Source organism: Plectropomus leopardus, chromosome 13 (genome assembly GCF_026936395.1).
Source record: "Plectropomus leopardus strain MGB_pleo_1.0 chromosome 13, ASM2693639v1, whole genome shotgun sequence".
Taxonomy (NCBI): Eukaryota; Metazoa; Chordata; class Actinopteri; order Perciformes; family Serranidae; genus Plectropomus; species Plectropomus leopardus.
This window is the reverse complement of record NC_142188.1, coordinates 3,640,670-3,653,221: the sequence shown is the minus strand read 5'-3', so window position 1 is coordinate 3,653,221 and position 12,552 is coordinate 3,640,670. Positions and strand designations below refer to the sequence as shown.

The 12,552-nt window shown below is 37.4% G+C and overlaps 1 protein-coding gene across 4 annotated transcripts in view; it reads left to right on the top strand.

The window, feature by feature from the left end:
• Positions 1 to 12,552, top strand: part of gfra1a (gdnf family receptor alpha 1a) — a 162,561-nt gene that overhangs the window by 38,824 nt on the left and 111,185 nt on the right. For 2 of the 4 annotated variants that reach the window (XM_088086460.1, XM_088086461.1), the window contains exon 4: positions 6,755 to 6,925. The exons of the other annotated variants lie outside the window; for them this stretch is intronic. In XM_088086460.1, the coding sequence (XP_087942586.1) occupies positions 6,755 to 6,925 (171 nt within the window). The remainder of the gene's footprint in view (positions 1 to 6,754; positions 6,926 to 12,552) is intronic. 4 annotated transcript variants of the gene reach the window in all.

The window sequence follows — 12,552 nt, the reverse complement described above, 5'->3', positions numbered from 1 at the left end:
ACTGTTTACCACCGAGCAGATTTAAGGTTTACTTTATGAAAGTTGTCGAAGGAGTGGGCGTTTCCTCACTTTATCAGCCTTCAGCCTGGTGATGCACCAATCCGATACACTGCATCGGGACTGATCCTTATTAAACGGATCAGGCATCGACCAACGGTGATCGCTCCCTCCAGACCTTAAAGGAATACTTAACCCTCCAAATGACAGTGCGATGTTAAATTCAGAAGGAAAAATGATTTTCTTGCATGCGACCACACTCAGTGCATTTAGATGCACAATGTAGCGTGTTTAGTTTCGCAACAGTTAAAGCTGGATTAGGACATTTAATTGGTCTGCTGTCCTTGTCCCAGTATAGCACTGGGGGGAAATCAGTTTATTGATGAAGTATGCCTGACTCTGCCATGATTGGTGGCGATATAGACAGAAATATCATCAGTTAAGGTGTGCGCCACATTGAGAATATTTTCACCTCTTTAGCTTGCCATATACAGGTATTTGAAGCCATTATATCACCAGACTCCACTGTGAAAAACTGTTATTTTAAGGGCTGCTTACATGGCGACAGTTCTCCCATGAAACGTTAAACTTCTGTTAAGGTTTAGCCTTTTAATCACATGACAATGGTGTTTTGGGGGCCTGAAACTTTTGAAACGGGGTTTTCAAAACGCAACATCTTCTGTCGCCATATAAACTGGTAACGCGCGGATCCTGTGAGAACTGTGAGATCGTGGCCACACTTTGCGCATGCGCCTGGTGTTCTATGGTTTTTATGACGAAGTTCTGTGTACACAAGGATCAATTTCACATTTTAATCATAGGAATGGTGATTTAAAAAAATGCAAAGGACTCTTCCATCTTTATTCGTTCTCGTCTTAACGTGGCCTAAATTCACTGAATGGCAAAGCTGCTGCTCTACCGCTGGCTCCATCAGCTCTTGTTTAAGGTAAAGTGGAGTAAATATTTAAATAAAGAGTACACTTAAAATGATAATGTTTTTTAGGTGGCTAGAATATGTTTCACTTAGCTTCCTTGCTGGTGTTGTAGGACTCTTCTTTAGTTGTATGTCCTTCACCTAAGCCAAAATTTAAAAACGTCCCTCCTCAGTGCTTTTTTTTCTTCTTTTTTAACAAGTAGTAAGAGCACGAAAAAAGTGGACATGCCAACACGTTTTAGTGATGCTAGCAGTCTGAAGAATATCTGTCTGTCGGTCCATCACTTTAGTCCAGTTTGGCCATTGGCACTACTTTATGTGCAGACATTCACAGTCCACAGAGGATTTATCATGTTTTCTTTGGGTATCTCCTGATTTTTTACTGTGCAGTACGACCAATATTTAATTTATTATTTTTAGTTTTTGAGGTATAATAGTTTCATCTAAATTTTGAGTTAATGTTAAACAATATTATGCTAACAAGCTAAACTTTTTAGTTGTCATGTTAACATTTTAATTGGAGATGCACGATAATATTGGCGCGTCAGCGGTGATTTTGACTTTGAAATAACAAATCAAGTTGTGCAGTTAACAAGACATCCACAAACCAGCACTTACATTAGTGAAAAATCTTAATTTTGAGAATTCATCCCTGCTGTCTTCTCCCACTAAAACAGCGCAGCTAACCAATGGAGGCTGGCGATGAGCTGAGGGGACAAAATCCAAAATTAAAAGTCTGTACGCAGATATAGTTTATCTTAATGGATTATATTAATACCAAATTAACAAGAATGCTGTTGACTTATGAGGCCTTCTCTCTTGTGTTGCTAGAGTTATGTGTTTTTGAGGACATGTAAGGAATTGTGAATTAGTCATGTTTATAAAGGGGGTTTTGCGTAATGTTTTCAACCAGGTGCAGGATGGGAGATGTAGTCTTGCAAATAGTGATCCTGCAAGTAACCCAGTCTTTGCAAAATCTGTACTGTACTTTTACTGTATCCATCATGTTAGTCCTCATCTCCATGTGTGTCATCTGTTTGCAGTGCTGTCCCAGTAGACCTCATTGTCCCGTCCCCTGCACTGGAGTTTGTTTTGTTAAAGACTCCCAAATCCACTGCTGACGTTACTGTCCCTGCGCCTTGTCTCATATGAAGCCTAATCAATACAGAGCTGTGTTAGATTGGAAACTCGAGGCTGTGTCTACAAGAATCTATTGATTTCTCTCCTTTTCCCCTGTTCCCTCCTTCTTTTCCGACCGAGCTCTTCCATTCAGGCCAGGATCAAAAGCTTTATCCTTCAGCGAGGTTTGAGGTGTACAGTTCCAGACGCAGCTTTGCTCTCGTGTTCGCAGAGAAAGACACGGCCCTGCTGGGGATTTGTGTTTTCACTGACCTTGTCTCATCTCCGTACAGTTGATTTTTTAGCATAATGCGTGCGGTAATGTGAACTCTTCAGAGATCCTAAGAGCTGTGTGAGTGTGTTTGTGGTTAAATATAGATGGATTGAAGTTGTTGTTAGTTTTTGGAGGAGAGGCGAGGCTTAAGGAAAATTCCTCTACGTTGTGGGAGAAAGATTATTCTGATTCAGTGGTAGCTGTCAGCTTGCATTGTAAAATGTATTGTATTATGCAGCAAGGACTGGTTCAGATTTAATCCAAATCCTCAAGGCAAGGTCAAAAGAACACCTTTATATTCCATGTCTCACTGACTGTACAACTCTTTTTTTTAAAATACATTTCCTTTTTTTCCAACCGGGTCTTTTAAAAGTCTCCTTTCTCATGCAGTTACATGTCAGCTGGCCAATTAATTCACCACACTGTTACAGAAATGACTGATCCAGCTGTGAGCCATTGGCAGAATAATTCTAACAGCAGCCATATCATCAGGTTGCCAGTCCAATCACTGGCTGGCGCACCATGGGCCAAGAAAATCATTTAGTTAAAGGTGACCAGATTTGAGTCCCTCTGAGAGGCCTTTGATTGGATGTGAAGTGGAGGGGTGATTCATCATAGTTAATAAATGCGGTTGACAGCTCGAATCAGCGGGAGGGAGCATGTGCCAGGTCTGCCTCCCGCTGCTGCTTTATACTGCATGCAAATACGGACAATTAACTTTTCACATACACAGTTTCAGACACCTACGCAGACAGAGTTATACACAAATACGTGCGCGAGCGTGCAGTCAGGTGAGACTCGCAGGCAGAGGATGGATCGTGTTAATATACACAGTTATGACTCTATGTTTGAGGAATAACAGTCAAAATCCTAAGTGGAAGGTGTGATTTAGATGTGCAGTTTGCCCAAAACTTTTCATGGTGTAATAAAAAGAGTTTATTTTATGCAGTGTGACATGCTGATATTATGTTAACAACATAAACCGGGGCGGGTGTTGCATGATGGAAGCGGAGAGGCACTTAATATTTTATCAGTAAAAGTGTGGTTCTTTGTAATGTAGACATCTAAAACAGCCCCTCGGGTTCAAACAGATTTAGCTCAGTTTTACCCGAGATGTCTTGGTTTAAGTAGCTTTGTTAAAATTGGTAATTTTTTTTTTTTTTTTTGGCCTGACATCTTGACTGCAATGGATTTATTTTATTTTTTAATTTTTTTTTCCAATTTTTATAGATTATTATAGATTATAGGTGGTTATGCACTTGTAGGTGGCTCCTCAAAAGTTGAGCGGATCGTTGGGAAGTTTTGAATCCACAATTCCTCTATGAAATCGTGGACTATCACCTCCCAGAAATACTTCATACATGGCCGCTGCCATGTATAAAGGGCCGCATTTAATCATTCTCATAACTTCATTTGAATCAACAATAAAGAGGGGATTGTTTTAGTCCAGTGTAGTTAATTATGACGTGCTATAATCACATCCTCCTTTCCTCCGCCGCCTGAGACATGACTGACCACTGGCAGGTGCGCCAAAGCCGCAGCCTTGTGTTAAGCCGCTGCTCTAAGCCCTCAGCTGCACCCAGTCAACTCGCAGGATTAACTTGCCTCGGCTCCGGCCGTCTGGGCTTTCACTTGTGCTGTTGTGTCTTAATAGAATTTCATACTCTACCAAGTTAACGGGACTGGACTGAGGTATTCTGTTTCAGTCTTTTACAGAAGTGGATTTGTAAAGTTATGCTTCTTCCAATGCGGAAAATTGTTGGAATGTCTTTTTCTCAGCTGGTTTCACTCTTTGACCTCTTTTGCTCTCGTTGTATTGTGCCTTAGATATTGTTTCAATCCACAAGAGACAACTTTCATTGTCAGATATAAACGGGGACAGTATTACAGTACAATAGTAGTAGCCGATCTGCAATAATTGCGATGTTATTTTACCTCTTTTTTTGTCTCTATGAAGGGAGTGTGTCATCACCTTCTATTGTGCAAGCTTCCTCTGTTAATTCAGCATGTGGCAGTAATTATGATATTGACAAAAGTATAAATAAATAATTAAAAAAATGCTATGCTGTGATAGTACAACTGATGGACCTCAGTCCAAAATAATCATTAACAAATGTAATCATAATCATGAATAATAAAGGCTTGATTTAAAAAAAATAAAAGAAAAGAAAAATGGGTTGAAGGCAATGAGCAGAAAATAACTGGAAAATTAGCAAAAAACAAACCAAAAAAAGGAATGCAAAAAGCAGACAAACTAAAACAATGACCTGAAAAAAGTCTTTGGAGATGGGAGGTGGGGGTACAGATTTGGACCCCCACCCCCAGTGTTGTATCCATGGCTACGGCCTTGTTCAACGATGCAGTGAAGCCACAGTTAATTATAATGTCTTATTTATGACGCCACATCTGTTTCACTTTATTTACAGACTCATAAGAGCTTGGTTTATGACCTTACAGACTAAATAAATAAATAAAAACAGAAGTGTTATTGTGATATTACTTTTCATACTTGCTCCACTGGGTGTTAGTGCAACCACAAGATTCTTGATTATTCAGTGAGATTGTATCCAGTGTATCTGTCATTAATTACTGTTGGTTCTTGATGCATGAAAAGGTTATTTGGGGAAGCTTGTGGTCGTCATGCACAGCTTCTCCGCGGTCTGGCTCGGTTACATCTTCATATGTTTTTGGCAAACTGTGAGCACCTCTTTTAAAGGGTATTTAAAGCCTGTGTTGCAGTTTCTGTAGTTTGCTTCTGAGTGGCACAGCAGTATACGTTTTACTTTCCTGCTTAGCACACTTTTACAGGTCCCCACTGGTTGATTGGAATTTACACCCTGTCCCCTGTGATCATGTTTGTCAAAAGTCACAGTGCGCCTGATTAAAGCGGTGTCTCTAACTAACAAACGCCCCCCCTTTGAGAATAATAGCTTCCCCCTTTTTCTCTCCCTTCTCCCTTTGTGCCACTTCTTTTGATCACGGAACAGCAGCATCCCTGAAAAGCAAACATGGCCTTAAACAGACACACGCGAGAGCCGAGAGTGTACACGCACCCACACATGTGTGAGCACGCATGCACCCGCTGGCACCCGAGAACACACACACAAACAGCATCCAGCTGAGCTCTTGTTCTGTCTTTGCTCTCAGAGATGTTAAATGAGGGCATTGATACATAAATTTGCATTTGTTTCATCCACAACCGGCCTCCTAACTAAAAATCTATAACTGCATGCCCCCAATTTGCCAAGCAGCTTCAGATGCTCCTATTCTGGGCTTGTTTCATGTGAGGCTAGCATGACTGTTCATCGATTTGGTTGTGTGTGAGTGTGTGTACAGTCTCTTCACACATAAGTGAGCTAAACAGCGATCTGTCACTACACAGATTGTGCAGTTTGTCGATGTGTAATCTAGGTAAACACATCCCAGATTGTTATTTTGTTGCGCTCGGGCTTTTTATTTGTACTCGCAGCTTTGATTTGAGTGTTACAGAATTCACTGATGTGAGAAGAAGTCAGTGGTGGAGGTCGCTACAGAGCGACATTTTGACCAGCTGTGGTTGCCTTAATTGATACTGACTACAAATTAAGGTCCTTCGAGCAGGGGTGCTAAACTTGCTTTGTTTGGGGACCAATTTGGCAAAATGACGACAGGCCATGGGCCAGTTTTAGGACTTCGCTAAATTTTTAGTAAGTTCCTCAGATTTTAAGACATTTCTGGGATTATAGGATTTTAGGATTTTGCTGTGTTTATAGTACATTTCTCTGATTTGGGGACATTTCTAGGATTTTAGGACATTCTGTTGGGGGTCTGGGGAATCCTCACTGGCACTTTTTGATAAACAAGCACTAAAACATAAAACAGCATCTTGATGCTGTTTTATGCACTCTGGCAGCTTATGTATACTTAAGGTATTCCCAGTGTGAATCACTTAATTTACATTGTCAATTAGAAAATGGTTGGGGGGCCACCTGGCACCTAATTGTTGGAAGATTTCGCCCGCGGGCCGTAAATTGAGTATCACTGCCTTAGAGCTTCTTCTCACCGTGTCTGCTGCAGATAAGAACTATACTCCCTCAGCGATGTTACAGGCAACAGTTCCTCTTTCCTCGTTGTTTTCCTCAGCATACTGAACTGGTCTTACAATTCTTCCTTCTCTGAAACTCAGGAATCGTTACAAACAACCTTGCTCCTGTGTGCCCCTTGTGCTTTTACCTTTGCCCACCTGGACAACACCCAGAATGCGACTCTTGCCCGTCAGCTGAATGATCTGAATGCTCTCTTTCCGGTCCTTGTTTGACCTTTTTCCCCTTTGACCTGTGAGTATCCCCTTTTTATCATTTGGAGTCTTGACCTCCCTGTGACCTTTGTGAACCCTGATGACCCCTGATGGCTGTTGGTTGGTGGTCCTGAACGAAGCGCATCTTTTGCAGAGGGTGGGGAACCTTGGAGCAGCTCCGCCACTTCGGCTCCAGGCAGGGGGGGCGCCCAGGGCAGGGTATCCCAGGGCAGAGAGCCCGCTCTGGGCAGAGACAGCCCCTCCTCCACCGAACTTCAAGATCCCAGTAGAAACAGGAGAGCTCATCCCAATTGGGCCATACTGGGTAACGAAATAGAGCTGTGTGTGTATGTGTGTGTGTGTGTTTGATTGTGCGTTTGATCGTGCATTGTTGTTTCCTTGAGATAAAGTCACACAGAGTTCTGATATCATGTCAGATTGTTTCTGCAGCTGAACTTGTAATGTGCCGGTCACCTGCAGCTGGTTTTCTTTGGTATGAATAGTGCTAGAAACGTAGATTGAACATATTCTGTTATTGTGTTGCACAGCACAATTACTGCACATATTTCTGAAGTAGCTTGTTGGGAGTTTATTTGTCATTTGGAGAAGCTTAAGATAATATAACAAAAAAATGTTGGCATTGCATGTTTCTGCAAACCACCAATATATTACTTTAACAGTTTGCTTTCTCGGGGTGTCAATGGTTAACCACTGAACTGCCAAGGGAATTCAAAAAGACACGCACATCCTGTAGTGGGTGCTAGATCCAAGATAATCCGAAACGTGAAAAAATAGAGCTCCCTTAAAAGATTTTATTCTGCAAAAATAAGTGATGTTTCGAGCTAAAAAACACTCTTCCTCAGACTCATAAGTTTTCTAGTGAGTCGCCATCTTAAACACATCAACAGTCATGTGACTCAAAAAACAGCTGAGGTCACTCAATCATGGGTGAGGTAGTAAATACAAATATACAAATCACATAAAAGATAGTGAGAATAAATAATATATATAGTGTGTAAAAATGTGTGTATGTGTGTAGCCATTGAACTGCAAAAACTATTTATTGGGACAGTGACACATGTTGATCTATAGATTAATTTTTCTACTTAGTAGTTCTTTAAAAAATAATGTTAAATATATATGAGTTAAATTAAAAAAAAATCTAAGTCTACATTTGTCTCGCCATTTGTAAAACAAAAAAGAAATTACCCAAAATTTAGCTATTAAGAAAGGTTTTTAAAAAACAAAAACTACAACAAACAAGAAGATAACCTGTAAATAATGAAAAATTAAAGATTAAAAAAGAAAATTACTTGCAAAAAAGTTGCTAAAAATTAAATTAAATAATAATAATTAATATTTAATTAATTCATAATAATAAACTCTAATAAATACAATTCTTACCAAGTTCTTTATTGGGTTTTTTTCTCCCCCAATTTTATGAAGAAATCAAAGTAATTTGCTCAAGGTTCAAAGGTTTATATACACACTGAAAGATGCCTGAATGCAGCACAAGAAAGGTAACGTCAGTCTAGGTTTCAAAGGGTTAAAGGTAACCATGTTAACCACAGCAATGCTGAAAGTTTCAATGTAAAGTTTGAATGTATTCACTTGTAAAATCACTCAAATGTAATGCACCCATGGTTTGCAGAAGTGAACGGTGCCAGCATTATTCTCGGGATTGGGTTGATCATAGATGCACTGTATCAGCACTCTTTTTCATAATGAGTTTTGGCATTCTGAATAGCTTATAACACTTGAACAAACAGCTGAATTTGAGCATGAGTGCACGCTGTGGTTTGCTTTTTTTTTTTTTTTTTTTTTATTAATGTATGTACCAACATACAATGATTACAAAGAAAATATTACATACAAATTTCCATATATACCAACACCTACACCATACACTGTGCGCACTCTTGGTACACTAGAGCCACCCAAAAAAAAAAAAACATTCAAACACTCGTACATTCATACCTACATATATACCAAAGATTTGACATAATCTCTTCTCATCATGCAAGTTCCTTATACATATCTAAATTCGTATATTTCATTTTTTATACATACACAGCTTTAATTTATTTAAGTTTTTTTTTTTTTTCTTTCCTTTCTTCTTTCTTCCCTTTCTAACCCAAAATTAATCATACACAGTACGTTTTATAATAAATTTGTACCCAGCAAATGAAAAGAAAATGGTTGTTTTTAGTCTCTTATTTGAATCCAAAATTATTCAGAGTATGTCCCAGAATATTTTTTCCCATTTTTTTTTGTGAGTGCATAATTTGCCTAGATTTGCCGCTATGACTTTTTCAAGTGTGAATTTTTGGTGTAATTTATTTTTAAATCTAGTTATACATAGATCTTCCTTTGATTTCCCCTTAAAAATTAAGATTTTTCCCACAAAATATATTGTATTCACTACATTGATTTGAAAGTTCTCAAACTCTCCAAACATCACGTTAATGGGACAAATGTCTATTTTAATTTTGAATTCAAACAACCATTTCTGAACAGCCATCCAAAATTGGGCCACATATGGGCAAAAGTAAAACAGATGCATTAAATCTTCCTCTTCAACCCCACAGAATCTGCACCACGAGTTTCCTGTGATGTTACATAATTTAAGATGCTTATTAGTTGCTATAATTCTATAAAATATCTTTAGTTGAAACATCCTTGAGTAAGTGTCTATAGCACTAACATATATATTCCTAAAATAGTGTTTCCAAAGAATAGGGAGGTTGAATTCATCTTCCCATTTCCTGCAGATTCTATGGGGGAAAAAGGCTGTCCCAGATGTATGTAAATAAAACATGTATATCTTTTTGTTTATGTTCCTCGTTTGCCATGCATTGCACCTACTCTGTGGTTTACATACTAATAACTTAATTTTTCCTTTTATCGCTTGTTTCCATTTAATTGGTATTGCAGATAATAATTGATTATACTGGAATTGTTTGACACAAACTCCAAATCTACTACAAAACTCTGAATATGAGAACATTTCACCAGAAGTATTAATAAGATCATTGATAAACATAACTCCGGCTTGTAAACATGTATTCCACAGGAAAGGTTGACCATTTATTAATATATTAGAATTCATCCATAATAATTGATTTTGAAACTCATAAACGCCGTCTGGAGGATAGTATTGGAAATTTAGCCATGATTTCAATGCATCTTTGAAGAATGTGGATATGCCATCAAGGTTGTTTTGTAATATATAATCAATATGGGTATTTTTTAACTGAAAATAGATAAATAGTTTACTTTTGAAAAATTCATATTTATTTGTTAATCCAAGGCTAGATATCCAGTTTGGATTAAGATAGATTTTTTTTATCCATGAGGCTTTCAGAGATTCATTCATCATCTCTAGATTTTTTAAATTGAGTCCCCCATTTTCTAGTGAATTGTACACGTATTGTCGTTTAATCTTATCTGGTTTATTGTTCCAGATAAATTTAAACATTTTTTGTTCAAAAAGTTTTAGAAATGATTTCTCTGGGGAAGGGATTGTAATCATTAAATGCACAAATTGTGGAATGACTAAAGAGTTTATTAATGTAACTTTACCCATTAAGGATAAAGGAATTCCTCTCCATGGAAGTAATAGTTTCTCCACTTTCTTCATTCTATTTTCATAATTGAATTTTACCGTGTCTTTTAAATTATTAAATATATGTATACCCAGAATTTTAACATCATTGTCTGTCCATTTCACTGGTGCTGCAGATTTTAACTGATAGTCTGTTCCAAGAATATTTCCTAGTCTCATAATTGCACATTTCTCGTAGTTTGGCTTTAGCCCTGAATGAATTGAGAATATATTCAATTCCTTAATTAGCTCATTGAGAGATTCTTCTTCTGGTTGTAAAAAGAAAGTTACATCATCGGCATACATTGTGAGTTTACATTCTCTATTGTGCAATTGCAGACCTTTTATTGCTACATTATTTCTGATTCTGATGGCCAATATTTCCATACATAAAATAAATAAATAAGGTGATAGAGCACACCCCTGCCGGACTCCTCTAGATAGTGCAATACTGTCCGATAAATATCCATAATTTAGTATTTTACTGGTTGGTTGATTATAAAAAGTCTGTACCCATCTTATAATATTTTTCCCAAAATTAAAAAACTTAAGTGTATTGTAAATAAAATTCCAGTTTACTTTGTCAAAAGCCTTTTCCAAATCTGAGATAAACAGAATACCAGGTTTATTATATGTTTGACAATCTTCTATTAAATCGATGATGTGTCTAATATTTTCACCAATGAATCTACCTTTGCTAAATCCTACCTGCTCATGATTTATGATATTGCCTATAACCTTTTTTATACGTGAAGCTATACATTTAGCAAGTATGCGGTTATCACAGCAAAGTAATGTTAAGGGCCTCCAATTTTCCTTTTTGTTGGGTCTTTATATTGGCCATCAGAATTTTGTTTCAACAGCAGCGAAATGACACCTTGTTTTTGTGTTTCTGACAGAAAACCATTGACATAAGAGTAATTAAATGAAGCTAAAAGATAAGTTTTGAGTTCATTGAAGAAGGTGGAATATACCTCTATCGGAATACCATCCAAACCACTAGCTTTACCGGAGAGAAAGATCTAACAGCCTCGAGGATTTCATCTTCCGTTAAATCTCCCTCACAAGATTGCTGTAGTTCTGTTGTAAGTTCGTACCTATTGGACTCGGGAGGAAAAATATTGTAGTTGCAGGATTCTGTGTTTTCCTGCGAAAATAGTTTTTGAAAATATTCCACTTCCATATTTAAAATCTCTTGAGGGTTTATAATAGTACTGTTTGGTGTAGTTAAGCTGGTTATATTTTTTTTAGCTATATTTCTTTGCTGTAGTCTTAAAAACTGTAAAGTACATTTTTCCCCCCGTTCCATCCATACAGCCTTAGATTGGGTTATTTGGCCTATGGCACGTTCATAGTATATGTTCTCTAGCTCATCTTGTTTTTGTTCTAATATTTCAGAGAGCTCCTGTGAATAAGCTTTGTCTATTTCCTCATTTAGTTCTTTAATTTCTTTAATTAGACCATTTTCTTTTTGTGTAGTTTCTTTTTTTTTAATTGATGATTTTTTTATACAGTGTCCTCTAAAGGCACACTTAAATGCGTCCCAAACGATATGAGGATTGGCTGTTTTTTCATTTATCTGGAAGAATTCATTTATGAACTGTTTTGTATTATCAATAAATTCTGGGTTATTCAGGAGAGATTTATTAAATTTCCAGTATCCTTTTCCTCGTGGGTATTCTGATGTTATTATTTTGAGGCATACTATAGAGTGATCCGATCTCAGTTTTTCACCAATATAAGATTTTGTTATTTTTGAAACCAAAGAAAAGGATATAAGGAAATAATCAAGTCGGCTAGCCTGCTTCCCTCTACGCCAGGAATATCTTATGGACCCTGGGTTCCGAAACCTCCATATATCCACTAAATCTAATGATGCTTTCGACTCTTCTATTTCAATTAAAGCTTGTGGGTGGTTATTAATAGTAGTTGTACCGGCTCTGTCCATTTTTATGTTCAGAACAGTATTAAAATCTCCTGTTATGATGACATGTGATTTCTCTGTATTAACTTGATTGAAAATATTTTCAAAAAAAACTGCATTATCATCATTAGGGCCATATAAGTTGATTAACTGTATGTTCAAATTATCAATAGTTAGGTCCATGATTATCCATCTGCCTTCTGAATCTGATAGTAAATTATGAATAGTGTAAGGCAGATCTTTTTTAAGCATAATCATAACTCCTCTGCTGTTACTGACTCCGTGGCTAAAGTAAATTTCACCATCCCATTCCGACCTCCAGAGTGCTTCTTTTTCAGGTGTTGAATGGGTTTCTTGCAGACAAAAAATTTTTATATCAGATTTATCTTTAAGCCACGTAAATACTTCTTGTCTTTTGGTACAG